This window comes from Oxyura jamaicensis, chromosome 10 (assembly GCF_011077185.1).
Source record: "Oxyura jamaicensis isolate SHBP4307 breed ruddy duck chromosome 10, BPBGC_Ojam_1.0, whole genome shotgun sequence".
In the NCBI taxonomy this organism is placed as follows: domain Eukaryota; kingdom Metazoa; phylum Chordata; class Aves; order Anseriformes; family Anatidae; genus Oxyura; species Oxyura jamaicensis.
In genome coordinates, this window is record NC_048902.1 from 11,599,819 (window position 1) to 11,626,714 (window position 26,896).

Sequence of the window (26,896 nt, forward strand, 5' to 3'; positions counted from 1 at the left end):
GTGTTTACTTTGCCTGGAAGAGAAGCCTGACGAGCAATTTGCTTTTCTTTTGCTGATGCCAAGCAGAGCTTTGTTATCCCTAGAATATGGAGAGCACAGAAGTGGTTTATGGCTACTTCTCTTTACTGCTGGCTATTTCTTTGCTTTGTGTAAGGATAAAAACTCATGCACGAAGCCCAGCAGCCTGGCCTTATGCGTGACAGCTGCTTCTGTGCTGAGCCTTAGCAACCGCCTTGCCCCTCAGCTTGCTCTCCCATGGCTGTATTTTCCTGCCTGGAACTGGCCTGGGAGGCTACAAGAAAGCATTGTAACTCACATTATAAATGGTGAGGGCTTTCAGTGTTCACTTCATTAAGTGTTTTACTACCCGGGCAGCCATGAGGCCTGCCTGACCCTCAGTGCGCTGGCACATTAACCATGTGTACTCCTGCAGCTGTTGGGTCAGTGTGGATCAAAGGCAGGAGGTGCAGAAGGGTCCGGGGCCCCTCCTGACCATGTGTTTTCAAAGCCTGCAACTGAACACTAGGAATTTTGTTTTATGATCAAGAGAAAACCAAATGCCTCCAAAATACCTCCAAAGCATTTCAAATGCCACCGTTGGCCCAGCCCTACATGCACAGTTAGTGTCCTCACGGACTGTAGGAGCTGTGAGCACAGGAGCTGGAATAAATCGGTAACTTCGACAGGGGAACTTGGCCAGGGCCCGGCCCTTCTGCCACCAGACAGGCACTATGCGAAATGGCAGCGTTTGGAGAGTGCTGTTAGGGAAAGCGAGAAACGGGCCCTGCGGCACTCGGGGCTGGCCTGGCCGCTGCATTTCATCCCCGCGGGGCAGCCGACACAGAACTCTCTTTAAAAATAAATAAATTAAAACCACGTCCCCCTCCTAGAAAAATCTTGCTCCCCCCGGACAGGGCAGCTTAGCGGGGCGGAGGCAGAGCCCGCTCTGTTCCGGGCCGGCAGGGGCCGGCAGGGGCCGGCCCCCGCCCCCGGCGCGCCAGGAAGCAGCGGCGGGGCCCGGCCCTCAGGAAATGGCGGCGGCGGCGGCGGCGAGGCCGGGCGGGCCCCGGACCCCTCACGGCGGCGGGGGCCCGGCGGCGCCGGGCGCGGTGGGCAGAGCCCGGCCCTCCCTCCGCTCGGCTCCCGGCCTCGGGGGGCTGCCCCGGCCCTCGGCGAGCCCAGCCGCCGTGACGGGCCCGGCACCCGGCCGCCATTTCCGCGCTGCCCCCGGACCGCGTGCCGCCGGCTGGCGGAGGAGCCTCGGTGCCGTGGCAGGTGAGGAAGGCGGGCGCTGCAGGGCTGGGGCTGCGGCAGCAGCTCCCCGGTAATTGCCAATACCGAGCACGTCGGCGTTAATATAACCGAGAGGGGATGTAACAAAGTCAGCAGCGCCCGTTGGGCTGCCCGGGGACCAGCTCCAGGATAACTGCGGTGCTCGGCAGGGGGGGACTGAGCGGGAAGGTGTCGGGCTGCCCGGCGGTGCCGTGCTGGTGAACGACGCCGGTACTGCCGCGAAACGAGAGCTGCTGCAGTGCGGCTGGGCCTGAGGGAAGGAGCAGGGAGCTGCCCGCCCGGGAAGGCGGGCGGGCTGTGCGGGGAGGCTCCAGAGCCTCCTGCAGCAGAGAACAGCCACTCCCGGAGACTGCCCCGAGCGTCTTACCGAGGTTTAGCTGGAGGACTAAGAAAGTGGAGCCAGTGACGTTATATTGACTCCACTGATACTATCCTCCTAAATTAAACGGTGGAAGAACAAGGCCTGCCTGTGAGATAAAGTCAGGACCTACTTCCTCTACCTACAAGGCTTTTTTCATGGTAACCAGAGCAGGTTAAAAGACAAGTGTTTGTATAGAAAACGCTGGGTGGGTTTGATTTGAATCGAATACACCAAACCACGTTCTAGGGCTGTTGTGTTGCCTGTTGTTGCACTTACACTTCTGATGTCCTCACCTGTGTTTGCTCACAGCCCGTGGGTTCCTTTGTCCGTGGCTCCAGGACGGGGTGATGAAGGACACGACACGCCGAGGGGTTACGGTAACCAGTCTGAAAACTAACCGTGTTTGTCCTAATGGGTGTTCAGCCCTCCTCATTTGGCGTAAACCTGTTAACCGGTGCAGCCTCGTGAAAGGGCTTGGTGCGATGCCCTCCAGTGGCAACAGCGCGTACTGGTATTTTAAATCAAGAGGAAACAAGGGAATGGGAAAAAGCGATCCTAAATAGTTGATACCCCTAGATGCAAAGGTACCTTGGGTTTTAGGACACGTGGTTTCTCACAGAGGAGGAAACCCTGTTGTTTCCTGCATGAGGCCAAGACTCCTGAATGTGGTTTCAGGTCCCTCTCGTGCCACAGTCCCTGTGTTCCCTTGTCTGTGCTGCTTCTATGTTATTACAGGATGTTGGGAGAAAAGGTGCCTCGAGGGAACCCTGGAAGGAGTGCCTAAAGGCAGTCCAGAAAAAAAATCACTTTGATTTCTTGCAGAACCCTGCTATTGACTTAGCCCTCTGGTCAGCACAGAAATAACTGTGCTCAGGGGGAGAATGACTCTGGCCAGCTTGGTGATTTCAAGAGATGCTGGCGGCTTGCGGCAAAGTCTCAGATTCTGTTTCTTAATCTCTTCAGCCAGATGTGGTTTTATTATATTTTTTCTGCCTTGCTCTCTGCTGTTCTGCACAGACCACAAACCAAATACGATGATTCTCACTAGGTACAGAAGGCCAGGTCAGCATTGCCTTCTGGTCTTTTTGCCCACCATAATGGGTTTGGGTGTAACTTGTTCTAAGCCCAAGAGCCTCTGGGCAGCTCCTGCTGCTGCAGCCTCTGCAGGGATGCTCAGATCACTGCTGCAGATTGGGGCCAGCCTGTGGGAATCAGGTGGCCAATACCAGAGCTTTAGGCATGAGCTCCCATCCTTCACTGAAGACAACTTACTCTGTGTGCCAGCAAGTGCACGCAAGGAAAGGAAAAGAAAGAAAAATGCCAACAGGTGCCAGGAAGTATGTGTCTTGTGGCATGTAACTTGTCAGAGACAAGGGCAACTTGTTTTTTAACAGACCTTTGTCCTTTCATGTGGTCTAGGTCAGCAGTGAGCCAGTGTCTGTAGATAGGCCAGAGATGAGGTTTTGCCTCATCTGAGACCCTTTTCAGTTGATAGTTCAACACAGTTCTCCAAGACAAGCACTTTACCCAGGTTTCCAGCTAAACAGAATACGTTTGGTGTTTGTCTTCTCTGGGGTGTTGTGCTGGACCTTAGTGCGCACGGCTTTCCTAAGGGACTCCTCTTTTTCTGTGAAGCACAGCTTCCAGTTCTGTGCAGGGTTTGGCCCTTAACAGATGTTTGGCACATCTCCCTGTCGGGTGGACTTACACAGAAATACGAGGTTGATGTGAACATGCTGAGGGAATGGCCTGAAGCTGCGTCAGGGGAGGTTCAGGCTGGGTGTTGGGAAAAGGTTCTTTACTGAGAGGGTGGTTGGGCAGAGGAGCAGGTTCCCCAAGGAACTGGTCACAGCACCGAGCCTCCCAGAGTTCAAGAAGCATTTGGACAACTCCCTCAGCCATTTAGTCTGATTTTTTGGGGTGGTCCTGTGTGTAGTCAGGAATTGGACTCGATGATCCTTGTGGGTCCCTTCCAACTCAGGATATTCTGTGGTTCCAGCTTGGGTGCCTTACTGCTCAGATCAATAGTCCCTGCAGTGTAAACGGTGGCCTTCTTGTAAAGGACACATACAGTGATGATTTCTAGTGACAGTTTTAAAAAATTGAAACTGTTCATGCCGTTTGCTTCGCTGAATAAATATTTAAGTGACAAGGTTAGGATTCCTACGAGAGGAAATGCTTGGGTTACAGCTGAATCTTTTATTAAACAGAAACATGCAAACTCATTTCCTATCCTGTTTTCAGCCTGGCAGCTGATTATTGCTTATTTATTCTTTTTTTCAGATATTTCTGTTGCTGCCTTAGCAGTCCTGTACCATCCCTGGTGATGACCACTGAGTCACACTCTGCTAAGCAGGCTGCTCCTGCGATCTCCAGCAGATTCATCGAGCTGGCAACATGATGACAGAGCTGTTTGGTACCCATAGAGTCTCACTTGCGCGGTGTCCAAGTACCTCATGTTTGACTCATTGAATCTGTCCTTGCAGCATGCCTGTGAGATGATTGTGAAGTCCCTGCGACCCAAGTTATGGGGCTCTTGTGCCATCTGAGGTGGTACAGCTAATCCTGGTGCCAGAATACGGAGTGGTTTGAACAGCTGGGGCGGAAGCTGTTGGTGGGGAGTGGTGTGGTGGGGCTGTCACACCATGACAGTGTTTCCAGCAGAACCCTTTGGTTCACCTGGCAGTCTGTCTGCGGGAAAGGTGTTCTTGGTGGGTGGGGGTTCAGACATCCTAATACCCCTGATCTCATACTTGTGTGTTTTACTTTCAGATGTCTCTCTCTAATTGTAAAGAAGATTGTGGCACTTGATTTTGGCAGGTAAAAGTAAAACGTGCTCCAGTGGGTGGAAGTTGGACCCAGAATCAAGGTATATGTTTTTATGCAAAGAGGAAAAAAAAAAGTGTTACAACAACTTGGGGTGTGGTGCTATCTCACCACTGGCAGAGGAGCTGTACACTGTAGCTGCTGTTCTCTGGTACAGACTTCCAATGTCAGCAGGCTCACCTGGCCACCTTGTGCCCTGGGCCTTGGTGGTTGCCTGAGTCACCTGTCTCTAGCAGACACGCGTTGTTGTGCTCGCTGCAAGGAACAGCAACTGAAATTCTCTGGACTGCCTCACAGGAGGTGTGACAAGGCAATCATAACAACCCTTTCTGCTTTAGAAATCTGAACTGGTAGGCTATGAAGCTATACTTGCATAGTTCAGTGTTGCTAAGCCCATCTTCTTTTGTGGTTTGCAAAACAAATCAATACTCAAGAGACTAATCCTGCCATAGCAGGATATTCAGCTCCTGTGTGCCTGTTTTTCTGCAAAGCCTGTTTGGGAGAGATGCATTTCTTCTCTCTCTCTCAGCCATTTAGGAAAGGACAAGCTTTTGGCACACAGTTTACACCAAGTCTCTTCAAGTTTTGCCAGGCTCTCTTTATTCATATGGGCCCTGTATATTGTAGGGACTACCTGTTCCTGACTAACCCCTAGAATGGAAATTTTGGACCAATGATTTTTTGTAATGAACATATAATAAATTTATGGAAAAGCTTCTTCCTGTGTTGGTGGGTCTTGATTGAACTCAGGTAATTTTGACATCTTGATTGAACTCAGGTAGTTTTGACATCCACAGGTGAAGCAGTTTAGACCAGGACAAGCCTGCTTGAGGGGCAGTGCCTGTCTCATGTCTGGAAATGAAGTCTGAATAAGGACATTTCAGTTGAGTGCTGGACTGCTACTTCCAGCCTACACTGGGGCCTGTAAGCTTCTGGGACACAGCATCAGAGGTCAGAATTTCTCAGTGCTGAGGGGATGGAAAGATCTGTGAGTATGGAGGATATACCAAGAGAGGGATTACAATGGCCATCAAACAAACAAGCTAAAAAAAGGTGCTTTAGACTTTTCTATGTGGGCAACCAATCACTGCAAAACGCCTCCATCTGTTTTTGTTTTTGCTTTTTCCCCGATAAAAATCATTCTTACAGAATGCTTCTCATTTATTTAAAATATTTGAGACTAGGGCATGGTTGAGTATTTCAGTAAGCTTCACAGTTTCAATCCACTTACTGTGTATGGGATGCACTAACAGTTCACACACAAGGGAGGCGTTTTTGATTATCTCGTGTCACAGACTGTGTAGTGGCAAGAATACTTGATTGTGAGATCAGCTTCATGCTTGGAGTGTTTTCAGCTCTGTCTAGCAGCTGTACAGTGATGATGCGTTTTGCTATTTTTGTTTTTCGTTTAATTTTTAGATCTTCAGCAGACACAAGAGTGGAGTTTACGATTGCTGTGGAATAAGGGAGTTCCCCAGGCATAAATGGGTATTGGGGGAGCCAGTAATCCAGTTGCCACTGCTGCTTGGTAACAGTGTCCCTTGTGAGAAGGACGGTAGTCATTTCAACCCTCAGTAATTTGGAGAACAGCTCCAGGATGCTGATGGATCTTGTGACTAATGTTTTTCTGCTGAGATCCTGCCTAAGACGAGAGGAATTGTCTAAAGCTTAGGCCTGGGAGCTTGTTTGGATCAGGGATATTTTGCCATCCTTCTCAGGAGAGAGCTGGTTTATAGGGAGTGCGACTGAGCAGTTAATGCTGAAAAAGGGCATTTCTCAACATTATATGTAGGTGTGGCAGCAAAGGAATACGGGTTATGGGAGGGCTGTCCATGGGGGTGCTGCAATGCCAGTACGTATCTGTAGGATACCAGGTGTTTCCAAAGCAAAGCAGGGGTGTAAGTAATGCTGGAAGTGTGAATTGAACGTGTAAAGGTGCTGGGCAATATCAGCATTGAAAAACGACAGTCTGTAGTTCTCATAGTCCAGCAGGACACCAATCCTTGTGGGGGGGATGGTAATTCTGATGTCTGGTGTCATCCCACTGTGCAGGAATTCGTATTTGTGCCTGTAGGCAAGAAGCACAGTCAGAAATACTGAAGGGTGCCCTGTTTCTCTCAAAGGGAAGCACTTTGTGCATGTAGGCATGTTTCAGGGTGTTTGTTCCCACTTCACATGTGCAGTAAGGACAGTCCCATCCCTCCTATGTGCCCCGTGTTTACTGCCCCTGCCCCTGTGCTGAGCAATGGCAGTTTACCTGCCGATGGTGAATGCTGCTTTTCTACCCGACCTTATCCCTCAGTGCTCGGACCTGCCTGCCTGACCCATGTAACAGGCCTTTATTTCATGTCTCCGGCTGGCTGCAAATGGCTGGGTGGTGACATTTGTGAAAGGATGAGGTCAGAGCACATTGTGGGACTTAATTTTTCTCCTCTACTAGGTTTTATCTGACGTCCCTTACTGCATGAAGGAGCTGTGCTCTGTTAGGCCAGTTAGGCTTGCCCCAGAGCAACACTTGTTGTCTCCTCAGCCTTGCAGCTCTACCGCTGTAGGCACAGCCAAGGAGAGTTGATGAGGTGACTCAGCCATCCTTCCAGGCCCTGCAGTACTGCCCACTTGCTCCCTGGGGCCTGTGGTACCGAGCCCCCTTTCCTGCCAAAGGCACAGGAACTGGGAACTGCTCACGCCCACGTCTGCAGCAGCAATGAGGGAGTGTAATCCCTTGGGCAGACACTGACTCAGAGTGTGGCTCGGCATCCTCCGGACTATTTGATTTCATTTTTCAAACCCTGTTCTCTAAATTATATTTCTGGCTGCTTTTCCTACAAGATACCTCCCTTCTCAGCCAGAGGGGTGTAGATGGGGAATTTCCAGTCTTCATTTACTAGAGGGTGACCTCTTTTAATCATGATTCCTGAGCTGTGGATTAATGGAGGCCATGAAGTTGCGCTGTACTTAACTGCTTTCTCATGAGGGTAGCCCTCTTCTTCCATATGTAATCACCATTTGAGTAATGCTGAGGTCCTGTAACAGTTACTCAATCTGCTCTCCCTAGTGTGGCACGCTGCAACCAAAAATATGAGACTTCTATGGGAACGTGTGCCTTTCTGAGCTGAAGTGAGAAGATTTATTCAGCTAAAGTGAGTTATCTGGTATTTCACAAGGGCCAGCTTCTTCACTACCCGCCTCCTCCACCCACACCGCTCAAACCTGAGAAGATTTCCCTGTAGAGATGGGTATGACAGTGACTCAAACTGAGCAATGGCCCGGCTCTGTATTCTCTTCCCTGAAGTCCACGCTCATTGCTTCAGAAGAATAAGAGCAAACCTCAATGTACCTCTTAGCTCAATATAGCAAGCAAATCAAATCAGCCTTCCTGCAGTGTATGGAAGAGTCATTAACCTCAGCGGGTTTAGTCCCTCTCATTAACCAGCACTTCTTGCTGTGTGGGAGGCAAATGCCAGTACTGCTAAGGACTTGGTTGTGCAGCAGGCTGATGGCTGGGGAGTTGAGCAGTGAGCACCTGGGAGTGTGTGCTCCCGGTAGCTGAGCTGCGTCTAAAGCCACTCTGTGTACCAGCTGGCAAGGACAGGAAGCTCTGGAACCACGCTGTGCCATCGTTAGCATCTACTGACGGTGTGCATGCCGGGACACTCAGGTGGCATCCAAGCGTCCTGTTCAAGGGGAGCCAGCACCACACTGGCAAATCATGCAGGCCGAGTGGCGTTCAGACAGGCTATGGGAGTTCCTCAGGGATGCCTGTGACTTGTTCCTGGATCCTTCACAGGGTGCCAGAATCTCCCATGAGATTCTAAGGCAATTATGTTAATTCAGTTGTCATTGTCCAGTGGAGAGCCAGCAGTCCCTGCTGAGGCATAAGGGGCAGCTGGCATTTCTGCATGCAGGTGTGGCTCTCTGGTACCTCCATGAGGACAGAGGTCAAAACACGGTGCATACAGCTGGCTTTAGCTAGATTTGTACTTTCGAAGTGGCATGGATCTGTTACTGGCTGTCTTCCCACTGGGGTCTCAGTGACCTATAACAAGGCCTTTATAGCTAAATTCTGTAATGAAGATTCTATTCAGATTTTTGTTCCTGGGACTGCCTCTTTCAACGTGAGAATGTCATGAAGCAGTAGGATTTGCTTAAAGGTTCCAGTATCCATCCAACACCAGATTACAGTGCCAATGGAGGAATAATCACAGGCCCCTGGTTAAGTGTTTGGCCTGGGTTTGGATGTAAGATTTCTGGCTGCCCTCTATAAGCCCAAGCTCTCTGCTGTTCTGTCTGCAGGTGTACATGCAAGAGGTGTTCCCATAGGAGACCTGGCAGCTCTTACCTTGATGGCGTGATGATGTGCCTCATGCACCAGGATGAGTTGTTTGCCCCCAGATAACCATGTCTTGGAGTGTTTTCAAAAGCCACACCAATTCTGTACTCTGTATCTTCCTCAGCTTCCACCTCCCAGTAATGCTTCCCTGGGAATGGGATGAGACTGCCCAGAATCCCAATACACCTGGGAGAGAGACAGGAATATGCTCTGGCATGGACTCTTTGCAATGCTATTTAAAATGGTTAGCTATGTAATATACCTGGATGTTACATACCAATAAATAAGGTTTGTTGTTTCCTTAGTGAAGCATGAATTTTTGATGACAGTGAAGTCCACATGCCGAGGACATGACAGGTTCGATTGTGACACCAACCCTTATTTATCTTTGGGTAGCTTTGTATGAATGAATGCCCTGAGCACTTTCAGGACTAGGGAGAATAGCATCCTGTGCTGCCTGGGTTGTCTGGGGAAGTTTTTACTTGCTAGAAAAGAAGAGTGCTCTGGTGAACCCCAAGTGTAGTAGGGAAAAAATCTGCACATTTTGTGTTTTCTTCCCAAACAAGCTGGGAAGAAACTGTACATGTCACCCACCATCAGGAATGGAGCACTGTAACAGCCTGAAACTGCTGGGGCAGCTGGGGAGGGGGAGACCAGCCTGTGCTGTGTGTAGAGAGACAACCAAGAATTGAACGTGGTAGTAGGGCTTGGAATATGCTTCTGTACCTGGGCAAGTAAAAGTTTTGACAGATTGTGGTTTCTATCATAACAGGTAGGAACCATGGCCTGCTATCCTTTATGACAGGAACCATGTAAAACAGATACTTTAAAAAGATGTCTGGGAGGGACTGACAGAGAGAACATGTCACAGAGACCTCTCAGCTTGTTTTACGGGAACAATCTCTAAGTCAAAGGAGCTAGGGCCTTTGAAGATGCAAGTCTGCAAAAACGGTTTCTGAAGCAAGAGAACTGGGCAAAAGAACCCATGGCAAATGCTTCTGAAACACCCCAGCTCAATTTAAGACGGCAGCATGAATCCTGTAAGACTACACCCCAGTTTTGTTTCAGAAGAAGTGGATAGTCTATTAACTGTCATTGCTGCATCACAGGGCATAACAGGTTTCAAAACACACCTAAAGTTTTGGATGTGGAGTCACAGCCTGTGTATTTCTGAGGTAGGATTGTCTAAGGATGTAAATTACAGAGGCAAAGGATGTTGCTGGCTGAGCTCATCTACCTCCAGGTACTACCGAGAAATAACTGCACTCAGCATGCTGAGGGCCTGATGTGTAACAGGCACAGCGAGGGTGGGCTGTACTTTGTGCCACCCCAGCAGCAATCATGTAAAGTAAGTGTACAGTTCATTAGAAGTGCATGTGTATGTCTTGGGAATAGCTTAAAGGCTGCTGAAATTGAGCCTGAGAGAGGCTGTGCTGCTACAGCTTGAAAAGGAATGATGCAAAATGGATGGGCAAACATCTGTGAACAAAATATTACCATAGTAATGAGGGTTGCAGAGCCACCAAGGCAAACCTGAATCAGACTGCAGGAGCTGCTGTGGTTAGGAAACACATAAGCCTTCTGGAGATGAAGTAAACTTTAGTAAGAGGAGTTTGCTATGTAATCTCCCTGTGTGAACATTAGTCATTTCAACTTGAGGGCTTTTTTATTTTTTTCACAGCATCTTGGCATGAGAGAGGCTTCTGAGAGTTCACAGTGGCATCAAAAGCAGCCTCAGAGTTCAGAATGAGATGAGTGCCAGCTCTGGCTGCTTGTGTGAAACATAAAAGCACCCTGTGGAAGGGTGGATGAAATCCCATTTAGGATCATCATGATGGCTTTAATGAAGAGAATCTTCTACCTCCTGTCTCCTTCCAACCAAGCTCCCTCGTAACATCGTATGGCAAAAACAGCCTTGCATTTCCATGTGAGCACGTATTGATTGCCCTGTGTCTACAGATGCCTGTGCTGCTTATATGTTGTTTCTGTGGTGCTGGCTGGAAACTGATGCATTTTGGCAAGACAAGGCTCACACTTTAATGGCAAAGGGCCTAATTCTGTTTCGAAACCAAAATCTGTAGGCCCAAATAATATGACCTAAGCAAAGAGTTGACCAATTCAGCTATATTTTTCAGCAAGGGGTAAGTATTTGTATCCCTCTCCTTTTTTAGCATTTGCTTTGGTGCATAATACCTGTTAAAATTTAGCTCAAGGTGCCCAACATGTAAGTAGATTTACACGTAATTGTGGCTGTCTGCACCTGTAATCCTCTTTGCTAACTTGCATTGACTTCCATGGGATGCTTAAGTTCTAAAGATTAATGAGGGAGAGAGATTTCAGCTCACAAAATCAATGACAGCTGCTGAAAGCCCCATTACCATAGAACCATGGAGTGGGTTGGAAGGGACCTTAAAGCCTGCCTAATTCCAACCCCCTGCCATGGCCAGGGACACCTCCCACTAGAACAAGGTGCTGAAAGCCCCATCCAAGCTGGCTTGGTGTTATCTGCAAACTTGCTGAGGGTGCACTCCATGGCACTGTATGCGTCACTGACAAAGATGTTAAACAGTGCTGGTCTCCATAACGACCCCTTCATTACTGATCTCCACCTGGACCACCACTGAGCCGTTGACCACAACTCTTTGAGTGTGACCATCCAGCCAATTCCTTACCTACCGAGTGGTCCATCCAGCAAATCCACGTCTCTCCAATGCAGAGACAAAGATATCACGGGGAACAGTGCCAAATGTTTTGCATGAGTCCAGGTAGATGATGTCACTTGCTCATCCCCTACCACCAATGCTGTAGCCCCATCATAGAAGGCCACCGGATTCATCAGGCACAATCTGCCCTCAGTGAAGCCATGCTGGCTGTCACCAATCACCTCCTTATTTTCCATGTTCCATTAGACACTTCTGGAATCTATTTAAAAAATGTCTGTGTTATGTACTACACAAGTCCCTTTCAAAGAAGAGGCTCTGGTGCTCAAAGCACTTTTTTTTTCTTCTTTTCTGCCTGTTCTGTAGTATTCACTGTAGTGAACGAGTTCTACATAAGATGTATTGAGTGGCTTCCATTGAACAGAGCTCTATGAAAACAGCTCCCAGATCACAGTGTGTGAAAATGAGACTAAGGAAGGATGGGCAGACTCTCATGCACATGATGCTCAAGGCTGCATCACCTTGGCAGCTTGCAGAAGAAGGGGCAGGGGAGAGAGAGCAACAGCCAGTAGAGAGGAGCAGCTCCTCGAGTTTTGGAAATCTGCAAGTGCTAGATCACTATAATTAAAGAGAGCCTAATAATTATGAAGATTATTTTAAGATTTTTAAAGAGTAAATGGGTTTTGATATTTTTTTGGTGACATCTAGGTTCTTTGAGCTTTGTAAGGAATTAAATGGGGAGAAGTTTCAGAAATGAACAGAAGTTGGTGCACACATCACACAAAGATATATGGTGTAGGTTAAAATAAGTCTGATTTTCTAAAAGGTGAGTAATGAGTATTTTATAGTCCTTTAAAAATACCTCTGGATGTGTTTACAGTTGTCCAAAACTGAAGACAACCATAATCATACATGGAAAAACCAAGATGGAAAAATCTACTACACATTATATACACACAGACATGTGGTCTGGAAGTTTTACTTGATCGGTGCCTGGCTTGGAGGTGAGAAGAGCTGCAATACCAGCACACCTTTTCAGTGGAGTTGAATTCAAGGTAGGGGTGTGTGATGGGTGAAGCAGCCACAAACCATATGCATTAGTTGCAACTGAAATTATTTTGTGTACCTTGTAAAGCTGTTATCGTAGACGGGCAGATCGCACTCCGGGTTTTCCAGTTCATCACAGGCAATTGTAAATCCATCATCCAGGATTGCCAATAAAGGATGGGCTGTGTCCTCATTAAGGCAGAAGTAGGTGCCTGCAAGAGAAAAGAATGTTTGAGAACTCCAGCAACTCCTTATGGTGTTATGGTTTGCAGCAAGGGTGTGGCGGAAATGTTAGGATCCACAGAAAGATTAACAGCATTCTGCAAGGAATTTGGCTGACATTGAGAGGACAAGGTTGTCCATTTTGAGATTTTTCAAATAAATGGGTGTTAAAGGAGCAACTTACAGCTCAACACTGTTCAGTTACAGCCTTGTGAAAAGCAGAAAATGGGCCTTAGCCTAGTTTTAAATCCAGCCAAGGCTCAAAGCTGCAGGCATTTCGCAGGAAGCAGCTATTCAAAGATGACAGCTCCTTCCTGCAGCAGACTGTCCAATTCCGTCATCTTCCTCAGAGCTGAAGTGATATATTTTTAATCACTGAAAGGAGAAGGGAGAGGTTTAAAGCCCTCTCCATGGCACCACTCTTCCATGTAAATGCTGGGCACACTGAAGAGGAGGGATGACTACAGAGGCGCCACACGCAGCACCGCAGTGTGGGGCTCCTTCCCCAGGGGTCACCCAGTTCAGCCTCTCCCATCCACCTGTCCTTACAGAGCACAGGCTGGATGTGACTGATGCTAGCAGCCCTCTGAGAGCCTTCCTCAGCAGGGGACTGCTGCGAAAGCTGCTACAACCCCCCAGCAGTGCTTCCCCCCCCCATCCAGGAGTTGTGAGGCCTGGGAGAGAGCTGCCTGCCCAACGCAGCAAGCACCCCTCGTACTTCAGCAGCTCCTCCTCAGAGTAGCCCTCAGAGAAGCAGGTCAGCTGCACCAGCCCGAGATGAAAGCACTTCTGCCTCACCACCCTTGGAGATGTCATGAAGCAGGTCTGGCACACGGGCCTCAGCTGAGCAGGCACCAGCATCACGGCTGCTGATGGTAGTTTGTGTTTGTGCATCAGCCCCAGCGAGGAGGAACCAAAGGTCATTCCCAGCGCTGGAGGTGAGCACTTGCAGCTGACAGAACAATTTGCATCGGCTGTTTACATAATGTAGGCTCTGAGAAGATAAATCTCTCAGTACTAATCCCAAATTAAATCATTATAATCAAAGTGCAGTTACTTCAAAGCAAATACAGTACCAACAATGACAGCACAATTATGGGCATGTGCTGCTGAAAACAAACATATGCTGTGCTAGCAAAAACGGTAATCTCAAATACTGAGTTTGATTTAAGTAGCTGAAATAGACACAAGCAATAGTCACACAACGAGTCCTCTCCGGGGATGTAAGAGTGACTATTTCTTTTCTGGGGTGTCACCAGTGTGTAGCAGACAGATGTGTAACTGAAATGCAGCCAGAGCTGTGTTAAAGCCTGTTTGGGAACAAACAGCCTTGCATGGCTGTGTGGTCAGCCTGCTGAATAAGCAAAATTCGCAAATCTCTCACACGAGGTAAGTGCAGAAGAGAGACAGGTATGGTGTGAGTGCATTTGTGAGTGACACGGGAGGTTTGCAGCACCCCAGTGAAGTTGCAGCATCATTATAGCAGTATTAAAGATGAAAATGGGTGTCTGTAATTAGAAGGCACTAAAATGAGCTCTGATTAGAGGCTGGGAGGTGAAAGGGCTTCCAACTTCCCCTGGGCAGAAAAGCTTAATGCTTGTCCAGTGGGGCACTAAGAGCAGAGAAGATAATACAATTCTGTGACAGTTACCAGAAACCAAAACTTCCAGCTGAAAGCTGGACCACCTTTTTCCAACAAATAAAGAAATCAGCCTTCAGAGCGTTCCCCCAGCCAAGCAGGAGATGTGCTAATATAGACACAGGAAGGCTTCACATACCCACGTTACTCTGGAAAGTGCTGACTGCCTCAGTTATACTTTCCAGCAGCAGCATTCAAGGTAATCTTCGAAGTAAACTGAAATCACACCTCAGCTTTCTTCCCTGCTGTCAGTACTTGGCAAGCTGGTGATACCTGGGGGCACTGGGCTGATCTACTCCTTTAAAATGTTTAGAAATTAGAAATGTTCATGTCTCAAATGAACTGGGCAAAAAATGTTTTTGAATAACAGAGCTAAAGCAATGCACTTATTGTTACAAAAAGACTCTTCATTTCTAAAATGTTACCAGATGTGTAATTAGATGTAAGAGATTAGGACCTGATCCAGACACCATTGAAGCCAGCAGGAAGCTTTCTGTTGGGATAATAGATGCTATGGCAAGCTGCGGGAGTTGATCCAAGCTGTACAGTACCTGTGGTGTGTATCAGGACAGGCTCACTTCTTTCACTGGAACCACCCAGGTTTAAGGCTCTAACACAGATGCGATAGCTTTGTATTGGCTGGAGGTGAATTAGGACTTCACAGTTAGGAATCCCAACAATAGATCTATAGAAAATAAATCCAAGTAAAATGATAGGGTAGAGGACAAAGGTAGGCCTTTGAGATTATTTTTCTGAACAACAGAGAAGAAATTACATGATCAGCTTCTCTTATAACCCTTCAACAAGATTTCAGCTTTTTCCAGTAAGAGTTGCCAGGAGTAAGAGAGACTCTGAGATTTTTACATTTGTTTCTACGCTTTCCCCCATGCCCTGTATATTCATTTTCCATTAACAATTATACAATTAAGTTTACTGAAATGAATGTTTATAAAGGTGAATTCCTACAAAAGTAAAACAAATTTTAGGTTTGCTTCCTGTAAGTTGTCACATCCAGTTCCTAACAGAAGTTGCTGCCAAAACAGAGGACAGGGAGAAAATATTATCTCATTTGAATACTCACAAGTAGGCACCATAACTTGAATTTTTATATTTCAGCTTCATATGGAAAGATATTTCTGCAACTCTAAAATGGGAAATGTCCTTAAACCATTTCCAGCAGAGAGTAAAATTGAAAAAATACCACAGGCTGTTCATGGATAGTGTGCAAACACAGAAATCAAATTCTTTTAAATAATTTGTTATGAAATATTCACACAACCATCACTTACAATTGCATCTAATTATTTAAATTCCATTTGATTTTTCCATACACGTAAAATCTAATGGATGAACTAACACATACAGCTTGTTTTTCAGGGACAGGATATTTCAATGCCACTGTAACAGAACTAGACTTTTGTGATAGGATTTTATGATTTTATATACTTCTTCCATTTGGCTAGGCTAAGTCATAGTGAAAAAAGGAAGAGCAGATTCACAGATGTATTTTCACCATATGCTGAGATACTGAAATGCAGAGCTAACCCAGCTGCTTATTCTTTTCAGTGCCTCTCTGGAACCTCCACAGCCAAGCAGTTCGGGGCTGACTTTAGTCCAATAATTTTTTTAAGAATCAAAAGCTTGAATACGTGTGCCTGATCCCATTACTGAAAATGTCAGTATGGGTATTCCTAATCACAACTGAGATTTTCTACCCCCTACACCAGGCAAATCAAATCATGGGCTACTAAATGCTTCCCATGGCATGATTAATTTCTTCAGCCCTGTATGGTCCACAGTTCCCCAGAGGTTGTTCTGCACATCCTTGGGCTTGCACTTTTCTGAACACATTGTCTTATGCTTTTGACCAAAGGGTCCTTTCTTAGTGCTACCTGATATCACATGACTTTAAATGGTTTAATCTCTACAGGTTGTGAACTCGATAGAATAGTAACTCACTCAGTAATAGTGTTGTCATTTTCTTCATCTGTCAGCTTGGACAATTCGACCATGTAGGAATCAACGGGGTTAATGTCTCTAGATTCCCAGCACACCAGTGCTGCATTTTCACAGCTACGTATCTTTTTACTCTTAATTATAGGTGGTGAAGGAGCTAAAAAGTAGGCAAAAGAGCAATTTAAGAAATTGATTGAAGATGTTTGCAACAAGCATGCTTGAAAGATTTTTAAAATGTACAGCAAAGTTGTTTACTCAATATTATATGGTTAAAGAAATCTGCTTCCCCCATGGACAATAAACAGCAGGCAGGGTGTTTAACAGTACTATTCAAAAACTTCATTTGGACTATAAAGGTTCCAAGATAATTAGGCAGAAAAGGGATGTATAACCTGTCTCTATGCATGCTCATTCTCTTTCTGGCATTGTTTTTATCTTTGCTATAAAAGTTCATCCCTTCTCTGCTCTAAGATGTTAAAGATCTCTGGAATGAGTGCTTCAAGGTCTCACTCTGACCTGCATTACTGACATAAAATCCAGAGACTACCGTGAATTTCACTATGAAGATCCCACAGTCATATGAGCAAAATACATTTACCTGTTACATAAACTGCTCTTTCACTTGGTGGACTGATGCCAGAAGCATTTAAAGCACTGACCCAAAACTCGTACTGTGTATTTGGCAACAGATTAGTAATGGTGCAGTAAGTTTCTTTGACTTTTAGCATATGCTCTGAAATGGAAAAAACAAAGCATTTTAGTGTCATTACACAGTTACCCACCCTTCCCCAAGGCCTCCTCAAATAATGGAAGTTGCAGTTTATTGTTTTGTGTGATGAGTTCAAGAGCTCCTTTGCTCCCTACCCTTTGATTAGGCTGCTTCACCATGCCTTCCTCTAAGAAGTTAAATTGGAAAATGCATCAGCTTCTGGAGGAACAACATAACTCAGAAAACAAACAAACACACAAAAACAAACAAACAAACAACAGAAAGGTAGGTCAACCACCCATCACTGATTTTTTTAAGTCCCTGCACGTTACCACTCTGGGGATGCTATCCATTCAGCTCTCCCCAGCAGTGGGACAAAAGCTGAAGCTATTTCAATGCTATTTTTTCATTCTTTGTTTTACCAAATTTGGACAGTTCTGCTTTTCTTTCTGAACTGGCCATTTGGCACTGTATAGGCTTCCGCTTAAATGTGAGAAGTGTCTGGATGTTTGCAGTAAAGGTTCTGAAACATTACTATTAGAAAAGGCAGTTTTATCATAAAGCTGAGACATTTTAGAATGCTTCTGTGGTTCTTTTTTGGGTGTGTGGGTGTTGGGGAGTTGCAACCTATTATTAGCATTGAGATAAACTGTAAAATGACTGTGGGGGTTTAAGTGGGTGTGCCGATAATAGGATGATTTGCTTTCTAAAAATACTGTGCTTTGCAGTGGATGCGGTGTATGTGTGTCTACTGCACTGTCTGCCCTCAGGAAAGGAAATGCTTCTATTGGGACCTGACTGCATCCACTGCCCCCCTTCCCATCCCTGCTGTCCCAGCTGCTCCCATGGTCCTGTCTGCCCCTGCGATGGGTCATGAGGCAGCTGGCAGCACGACAGACCTGGCAGGGAGAGCTTAACAAAGCTGGAAGCAGGAGCTGTGGTGGCACATAGGACATTTTGGTGGCAGACAGAGTAGCTGCTGAAGGTGCACAGATTGCCACAGCAAGGTCCAGAGGCACTTTGGAACAAGCTGTTTTTACCAGTGGGGACCAAGGTTTTTCTCCTTGGGTCTCAGCCTCCTTTACCTGCTTGTTCATCACCGTGCATCTCATTGCTCACTGGTTTGTAGCACAGGTGGTAGCACTCGACAGTGTCATCTGAGAAGAGGCCCCAGCAAACTCTCAGTGAGGTGCCAGTCGCTGCGTTGGGAGCCTGGGGATTGATCACAGGGGCACAAGGAGCTGCAGAGGGGAAAACAGATTGGTTTTTGAATGTATGTGAAGCATGATCTGTTGTTGACAAGCAAACACTTCTCCTCCCACAAAAGCATAAACACAAAGCCTTGGCATTGAGTGGAGTCACATTCTTCTCACAAGGAGAAGAGTTAGGAGCTGACCCAGTAAATAGCTGGAGATGATAATCAGGTCTCTGGTGTACAAACTCATCTTGCTTCAAATCAAAATCAAAACAACAAAATAACATAAACCTCAGCTCACTCCTCTGTAAACTTCACCACCCCTGTCTCTGAGAGCTGCTGTTCCCCAGCCAGCTAGTACAGCCCTGCAAGAGCAGCATCCAACAGGCACTGCACCCCTGGGGGCCAGCCCTGCTGCTGAAGATCCTCTGGAGGAAAAATAAATGAAAAGCTGTCCAACAAAGGGTCAGCAGTGCAACCAAGCAAGTGGCAAGTGCTATTTTACTTTTTTTTTTTTAAAAAAAAAAAAAAAAAAACAATCTACAGTGTATGGGCAGGAAAAAATGCATATTGTCTGATTATTTCTGACTATTTGTGGTGTGCCAGCTTTACTGTCCCATTTTTTTTTTTTTTTTTGAGACAGTAAGGCTTACTCTCTCAAAAAGGTTTACTCTCTCATTTTTTTAATCATTAGGAATTTATTTGGATTTTGCTTTGTTTCCTGTGGGTGACAGGAAAATATTTACTAAATAGCAGAGGAACAAAGCACTGAAATCTAGTTACTGAGAGAACCCGGAGAGATTGTTTAATTGGTACTGTTCTGGTATCCCCCTCTGCTTTATTCAAGTAACTACAAGGAAAGACAAGTTATCACCAGCTCAGCATGCCTGACCCTTCATCAAAACGGTGGGTGGCTTTGTGAGTCTTCTAGGAAATCATCCAGCAAAAGCAGGGAACTAGAAAGTTCTGGTAATTTTATACTAAAAACAAGTGAAAAAAATACAGAAATAGCTTCCAGAGTCTCTGCATATATAGGCAAACTAAAAAGATCTAGAGGGCAAGCTAGGGAGAAGCTGACTCTGCCTTTGCAGATCTCCTTTAAAAGAAGTGATGGACTTCTGTTTAATACATACAATTAATTGAATGTAAACAGGTCTTAAGTAATAATCAGATAGGAACAGTACCTGGAATAGTATTAATGGAGTTCATTAGCTGTTCAACTTCTGAGAAATCTATCTTGCGCTCTTCAAAGTCTGGCAGTGTTGAAAGCTCTAAATCCACTTCTTTCTTTAAGAATTCTTCCAGTCTATAATCATAAAAAAAAGTCTAATTGGGAGTACCATGGTATTGGAGATATCATTCTGTGCTATCTATTGTTTAGAAGAAAAGAACAGCAAGCTCTAAATTAACAGCTGTTTCCTTAAAACAATGTTTCCACAGCTGTTTAAAGCTCAGCCTTCCCATGCCCTTTGCTTGGGTGTGTGGCCACATCAGATCAGTGTCCAAGATGCCAAACGCAAGCAGCTGGATGCAGATGGGACTGAGGGACCCTGCTTTGTGTGGCCTGTGCTGCCACGGAGCAGGTAAGTGAGGTTTCCCGTAGTGCCCCTCTGCTCCTTGACTGTCATCTCATTTTTTTTGGAATTGATGACTCTGTTACTAATTTAGGATCTCATGGGTTTAGGTGTAACTTTGAAACAAAGGAGTATCTTTTCTGTGTTTTCAAAATGGGATGCCAATCAATTTAAATATACATATATATTGCAAGTTATGTAGTCTTGCTTACGATTTCTTCCAACTGCTTCAGCATCTTTCATGATCTGCCTTGAGCACTCACAGCTTGACTTTCTACCTCTCTATATTAATGCATAAATTAGCTTGTTAGTAATCTATTTAGGGAGATGGTTATAGGCAGATTTGTATCCAGAGCCTTTCTTTCAAGATCTTTAGGAATCCTGTTTTTCAGTCATTGAAATTGGTTCCTTATGACTCAGCATAAAGCGGTGATTTATTCATGCTCTAACTCTCCTTCTGAGTTTTTTGAAATTGGCTCAAAACTAGTTTTGAGCGTTGAACTTCCTAGAGCAACTTCTCTTGCAGCACTTTAGACAAGAAATACTAAAGGTTTCCATAGCTCTTGTAGCTTAGCTAAAATCTGTGTGCCTGAACAGAATAGAACATGCGAATGTCTACAATAACAGCTCCAATTAGCAGGAAGAAATGTGACACAAAATCCCAAACTGTGATACTACCTGTCAACCATGGTTACTGCTGCCTGTAGAAAAAAAGAGAGTGTGTGTTAAAGACAGAGAAGATACATTTCTTGCATCAGGCCAGAGAAGACTACATGGTGCTGCTGACCTTTCTTATATGTCCCAAATGCAGCCCTTAGGGTGAGCTGATTGGCTCTCACACTGCTCTAGGAGCAAAGCTTTCTGTAACAGCCCATTCAAATGGACAGGTCGTGGGGCATTTACAGTAAGATAGCATGCAGCATCAGGCAGGGAGCAGCATCTGCCCAGCTAGGCTCTAGACTCTTTCTTTCCTCAATCTTCTAACAGTGAAAGCCAACAATGGTTGGTGAAAATAACTTTGTGGACATTGTCTGTATTGGAGGTAGTATGAGCATTACTACCATAATTTACCCAGCCAAGAGCCACACTGGGGACATCCCAGGAGACCAAAGGCCAGCACTGATGAGCCACACAGTCCCTGGAGCACCTAAGCAGCTCAGAGCTCGTGAGCAAGAGCTATTCACCACTTGGTGCTATGCTGGGGAGAGGAGCCTCAGCCCCACCCCACAAAAGATTGGAACAGTGGTTATTATGGATGATGTAGAACTGTTTACGAGATAAGGAGAAAATAAGGTTATTCCCAGAGATGCAGAGGAATGGAAAAGTCAGCTCATGAAAAGAGTTCATCAGGTTGGGCTGCCCCTGCAAGTCCTTCCATTGGAATGGACAGGAGGTGTTTCAGAGCTTCGTTTACTGTCCAGTTCAGAAGTTGCTGTAACTGTGCTATAGAAATACTCCCACTCACCCGAGTTACAGGACAGCTCACATTAGAGCGATCATTCATCAGCAGTGATTTTTTTTTCCCCTATTATTTTTCTACCTGCTAAGAGAAATAGCTCTTGACACCTCCTCAACAGTGGGATTCATCCATCACTTTGCAGGAGCTCATACTGTGTTTAGTTTGGCGCCTCCTGTTCAGCTGAGCTGTCCAACAAAATGAGCAAGGAAAAGAAACATCTTCCAAAGTGGAAGCATCAGCCTGCTTCCTGTGAGCCCAAGACAGAGCAAGGGAGCTGAGCCTGCGTGGGGCGATGAACACTGCTAAGTGTTTCCAGAGTTTCCTGAGGCAAGTTTTTTAGGGGTTCTCTCCAAATCCCAGCAAGACTCCTAAATCATTGCGTATCCAAATGACAAATTGAGGCTGCTGCCGCTGCATTTTGGCCCCATTGTGTTGTCCCACCAAGTCAACGCCCCCATGCCAAGCACCTAGAGCAGTGACAGCACGCAGACTGGGAACCCCAAGTACTCTCTAGCAATAAAGTTGCTGTAGACTACCTGCAAGCAGCAAAAAGCATTTAGAAGGGGCCTTGACAATCAAAACTCTTTACCTTCATAAAATTGGCTTTGTCATTTTCCAGGTAAAGCTCCTGGGTTGTGTCTGTCAGTTCCTTACAGGTGTCAAGATGTTCCCCACAACTGACGAGCTGCCCATATAATGCTTCCAGCTTCTGCCTCTTCTCTTCCCCCAGAGCTTCCAACTGTTCTTCGTACTTCTGAGCAAGCACTTGCACTGCATCGTTGTAATGCACCTCGAAGTTCTGCTCCTGCCTCCCAAAATTCTCCTGCAAGGCATTTGGGGTTTTGTTCCTTGGCATCAGACCTGATCCATAACTCAGCCAATGAAGAATGTTTCTCAGGCCTGCCTAAAATTCTCCTTGACAGTGATGCACTGCCAGTACACAGAAGATGTTAAGTGACTAACTTGCAGTTTAGGTGTTCATTCTAATATTTCTCCCCCACTGAGGCACAAGAGAGTGTCAGATTTGGTTCCAGACATAACAAGAGCATCAGGAATTATAATAAAAACAATGATATAAAGCAACTGTCTCCAACCTAAGCCCAGGGAGCACAACTTGGGCTAGATCCTAGCCATAATCTCCCCAGTATTTCTACCTACACAATCAAGCAAATCCTTCCACTAAAGAAACCATGGCAACCCAGTGGGATCCATGGATTCACCGTGGGGGAGCTGAGCAGTTAATGCTGGTATCTTCACTTGCTGGAGAAAGCATTAGGAAAGAAAATTTAAGGAGCAGGCAAGGCTTTATTGTCAGCTGCTGCCCACTGCTCAGGCACTGATGTCCTTCTGTGCCACATGCAGCAGAGAATAGACAGTAGGTGCCTTGAGTTACGGCTTCAATCTGACTTTCTACCAGCTGGACCCCTTCCCCCAGGGCCAAGTTGACGTGAGCCAAGCAGGAGCACAACCCCTGAAGTGCTGTATCTCGAAGCAGCTGGTCCAAGGGTTTGCCTGTATCTGTAAATGAAACCGAGTGAGCACAAAGGGTACACTGTGGATGGATTAGCTAGATCACAGGTCCTTGGCCACTTAAAACTAAGATAACCTGGGTGGGTATGGCTTTATTTCTGAATGCAAGTTCTGTGCAAAAGTTTAATGTGGTTTTACCAGCCCACTTAAAAAAACAATTAGGATGAATTTTCCTGAGTACCTCAGTCTCCGCAAACCCCAAGATAACTCCGAGTTCTGGTACTGTAATTACTTACCCCATTAACAACTGAATACTGTGACTCTGTCAGAGCAGGTCCAACCCCAGTACCAAAGTGTTAGCCCAAGGAGAAATGCCTTACCTCTACAGTGATGAAGATTTCTTCCAAGTGACTGGCAAAGTTTTCCATCTGAGCAATCTGTTCTTCCAATTTGCACATGTTTTTATGAATCTCCTCCTACCAGAAAAACCCAGCATGAGTCTCAGCATGTCCAAACACTGTTTCAGAGGCACCAAAGCACACTTGTACTATTCTTACCTTCTCACTTTCCACGGCATTGGAGAGCTGAGCCACCTCATGATCCCTGTGCTCACCAAACAGTTTGTCAAAGGCTCGGATTGGCACCTTGCAGGTAGAGCAAAAAACATCTGCTGTTTCCTCCTCCTCGCTGATAGCCTGGCTGCTCCGCTCATCTGACATGCCACCGCTGCTGAGCACCTCTCTGGACCACGTGTGGCTCTCAGCGTCATCCTCTGCTCTGGCTTTGCTCTGATCTTCATCTTGAGAAGCCTCACCAGGAAGCCCCTGTTGCTTTGTACTTTGATCTTTCACTGGAGAGCTGCTTTTTGATGCACTGTATACAGAGCCTTGTGATCCTGCTTTTTGTGTGTGAGCCGGTGGCCATCTTCTCTCCACTGTCTCCAGATGTCCTCCAAGAAGCTCAAGCTCTTTTTCTTTATCCTCATCAAGTCCATACATCTTGGCCAGCTCTGCAACCTCCTTTTCCAAGTCATATCCAGCTTCTTGTGAGTGCTGAATTTTTTCACTGCTCAATGCAGGTTCCTTTCTGCTATTCCCCTGAGAACTGTCTGCTTGACCAGATGGCTCCTCAGGAAAGATATCAAACCTTTCCTTTGATCCATAAAGATCCATGTGATAAAATATCAAGCCTTCAGCCTCAGTCTCACTAGAATCTGCATTCGGTGGGGAACCTGAATGACCAGGCAGCTGGCCACTAGTTTCATAATGTCTTGCACTGCCAGATCTGGCTGACATTGGTATCCTCAGTGAGGCTTTTGAGATGACAAGTCTCAGTCCTGCAAAAGAAAAGAAAGATCCTTAGCTACTTACTTTGATTTCAAGGATGAGTTTTTCTTACTTAAAAATGTATTGATGGAATAGTTTTGTCTGAGGACTGCTCAGGGCCTGGAAGTATTCACGGGAAAAACCAAAGCTGGTAGCTCCATTTCCTAACAGGATGGTTGGCTTTTCTTGCCTCTGTGTCTTCTGAGTGTCTCATCTGTGACCCTGACAACCAATTTCTAAACTGTGGAGTAGTGCTGTCTTCAGCTCAACACTGGACTATGCTTCAGGTGTCTCGTGCAATTCACCCTTCTGTTCACCCTTCAGCTGCTGGCCAGCACTGTCTCCACTGTCACTCAGGCATCCTGTAGGAAGCCCTCTCTTGTGACCCACAATATATTAGCAAATGACCTGAAAAATCCTGTTCTAGATTTTTCAGGTGATCATTCTTGAAACTGAAACTTGACATTTCTTTTAACTTTATTCTGACTCCAGGACTCCAAACCTTTCTATAAAACAGGGATACATACTGCCCTTTGGAGGTTCACAGGTGTTGTGATTTTTTATTTTTTTATTTTTTGACATAAATGAAGTTCCCAGGAAAAGATCAGTGATGATCCTCATGATAAAGCATAGAGTTACTAGGAAGCAAGGCAGGCCATTGACCCTTGAATTGAGAGAAGTTTGCTCTGACCTGGAGCTTGCACACTTTATCCACCCCGTGCAACGTGGGAGGTGTGAAAAGAGCACGTGTATGTGAAATGCAAAGCTGTATGATAACGCAGATGCATGTGGGACAACATTAAAGGTACACAGGCAATCTTCATGCTGACTTCCCAAGCCCACTCCTTCCCACCCTCCCACTATTAATAACAGCACATGAAATAATGCTAGTACAGGGAGACCACCTGGTGCTCTGTCAGCTGCAGTGTTCCCACAGCCCTCCACGGCACAAAAAAATCGTGGATACAAAACTGCTTAGGTCCATTTTCCTAGAAATTTGCTACTACAATCAACAGAGTTCATGGAAATGTTTCTGCCAATTATTAAGGAATCTATAGTTACATCTATTTCTAACTCAGTGAAACGCATAAAAGCTTTGAAACCACTTTCTCACAGAAAATAATAATCAAAAAAAGTTCAGTCACTCAACAAGGTTATCAGAGCTTCTGCAGAAGGTTTCACATAAGCTTTGCTTTCAAACTACTTTTCACAGTCTGTATAGTTTCAAGCACGTTATCACCTCAAATTTATTTAGTCAATATTTTATTGATATTCTTGAGGATTGCTTAGCTAAAAAAGTCAACATATTCAGCAACTTATTAGAAAGCAACTTTTTGAACCAGTGAAAAATGCTAAGAAACTTCCCACTCTCCAGTTTGATATCAATGACTGAAAACATTCCAGCCTCCTGGGGCTGTAAGAAGCACACAAAGAAGTTCACCGTTGTCTTCTAACACTGCAAACATGAATGTGAATTCTAGAGCTAGAAATATCTTACTGGAGACAAAAACACTGAAGTTATGCAGAAATACTATTTATAGTAAAGGTGATAAAATAAATCATGCAAATTCTAACATATTGAAGAGAGAAAAATCTTGAAACATACCAGAAAATGTTGTCTGGCTTCCCGAAAGACTTTTTCCCCCATAATTATAACAACAAGGCTTCCCTTAGAAGCTACTACTAACTAGAAAAGTGAATTAACAAATATTTTTCTTACCAAAATGAAATTAAATTAAATAAATTAGAATGAGCATAATTAAGCTTGTCTGGAACCCCGCTGCCTAAACAAGATTTTCAGATTATGTGTTCGCTCAGTTTACAGAGACAGATACAATTACAGTGAAGAATGTTTAAGTCCGTCACCGTCAATTATCAGAAATATACAGCAAGCAATGTTACTACCTAAAAACTTGCCTTCTATCTTAAGACGTCATAAATTCTTCTGATACCTCAGATGACATCAAACTTCGCATTTATTTCCCCTAGTAAAAATTAATTCACACAAACACAATTCCCTGCCACTTTCCTATGCCTGCAGTTGGAAGACTTATTGCAGTAACTCTAGACCGCCTCTTTCCTCAGATAGGGACATGCCAGCAGTGAGCAATGGCACAAATATAGATGTGCCCCGGCTGTCCTTCAGCAGCATGCTACTTGAGTGTCACCAGGATGAATGTCATCTACTGAGAAAAAGCTCTGACGGTTCCGTGTGATTCCTGGACCTGGAGTACTTGGAACATTTGTACACACCCCTTGCTAAAGCCAGAGCACCCTCTCAGTTTCTGAGCTGGTATTAATAAACCCAGCAGAGTGCAGTCACTGACTCTAGATGCGATTTCCAAGGCTGTGGTTCTAGGCAGGTTATCTTGTGTCAGACACATGACTGTGCACTCTGCACAGACCAACTCCAGCAGATAGACAGATGCATACAGCATTGCTGAACAGTTAAATGTAAGTATGTGTGCTACTCTTTGCAAAAGTCTGTATTAAATGAGTAGAAACTTTACTACTGATTCGAGTTGGAATCAAGATCAGATTCTAGAAAACATATCTGAGAAAATTGAAAAACCACCAGAATTTAGAAAAAAAAAAGAAAAAAAAAAAAAAAGAAAAAAAAAAGGAATCATAGTGTTCCATACGCTTGCACATGTACAACATTCAAACCCCGTATGTGTATGCTGGACCTTTGTAAAGCTATTTATAGTGAAGAAAATGGCTAATGGCCAAGCCAGGGGAGGGTTTTCACAGGAAAGTAACACTTCAGTCTGTGCTCAGTAGCGGTTCACCAATAAAAATAAGACATATATTATTACTGATTATTGTGATT

At 45.4% G+C, this 26,896-nt stretch overlaps 1 protein-coding gene, 1 long non-coding RNA gene and 1 other non-coding gene across 5 annotated transcripts; 2 read left to right on the top strand and 1 right to left on the bottom strand.

Annotated features, from left to right (window-relative positions):
* Window positions 1–1,189: 1,189 nt before the first annotated feature.
* Window positions 1,190–5,198, top strand: LOC118171915. The gene is made up of 3 exons (XR_004753465.1): window positions 1,190–1,275; window positions 1,964–2,031; window positions 3,938–5,198. It is a non-coding gene; the product is annotated as an uncharacterized LOC118171915 (long non-coding RNA).
* Window positions 1,671–1,801, top strand: LOC118172453. Its single transcript, XR_004753710.1, has one exon.
* A 433-nt stretch (window positions 5,199–5,631) lies between the features above and the next one.
* FSD2 (fibronectin type III and SPRY domain containing 2) lies at window positions 5,632–26,105 on the bottom strand. 3 transcript variants are annotated; one of them, XM_035335391.1, is made up of 13 exons: window positions 25,984–26,105; window positions 23,299–24,077; window positions 23,122–23,217; window positions 21,861–22,094; window positions 20,491–20,513; window positions 19,423–19,544; window positions 18,129–18,284; window positions 16,933–17,067; window positions 16,338–16,491; window positions 14,930–15,063; window positions 12,597–12,729; window positions 8,820–8,996; window positions 5,632–6,548 (listed from the first exon to the last, which is right to left on the bottom strand). In XM_035335391.1, exons 2-13 carry the CDS (start codon window positions 24,034–24,036, stop codon window positions 6,296–6,298), a joined length of 2,355 nt encoding a protein of 784 aa, XP_035191282.1. In that variant the 5' UTR covers window positions 24,037–24,077; window positions 25,984–26,105; the 3' UTR covers window positions 5,632–6,295. The 3 variants fall into 3 exon arrangements, with proteins under 3 accessions (XP_035191282.1, XP_035191283.1, XP_035191281.1); XM_035335392.1 differs by having other exon boundaries at window positions 25,972–26,090; XM_035335390.1 differs by lacking the exon at window positions 25,984–26,105 and adding an exon at window positions 25,673–25,812.
* Window positions 26,106–26,896: the final 791 nt, after the last annotated feature.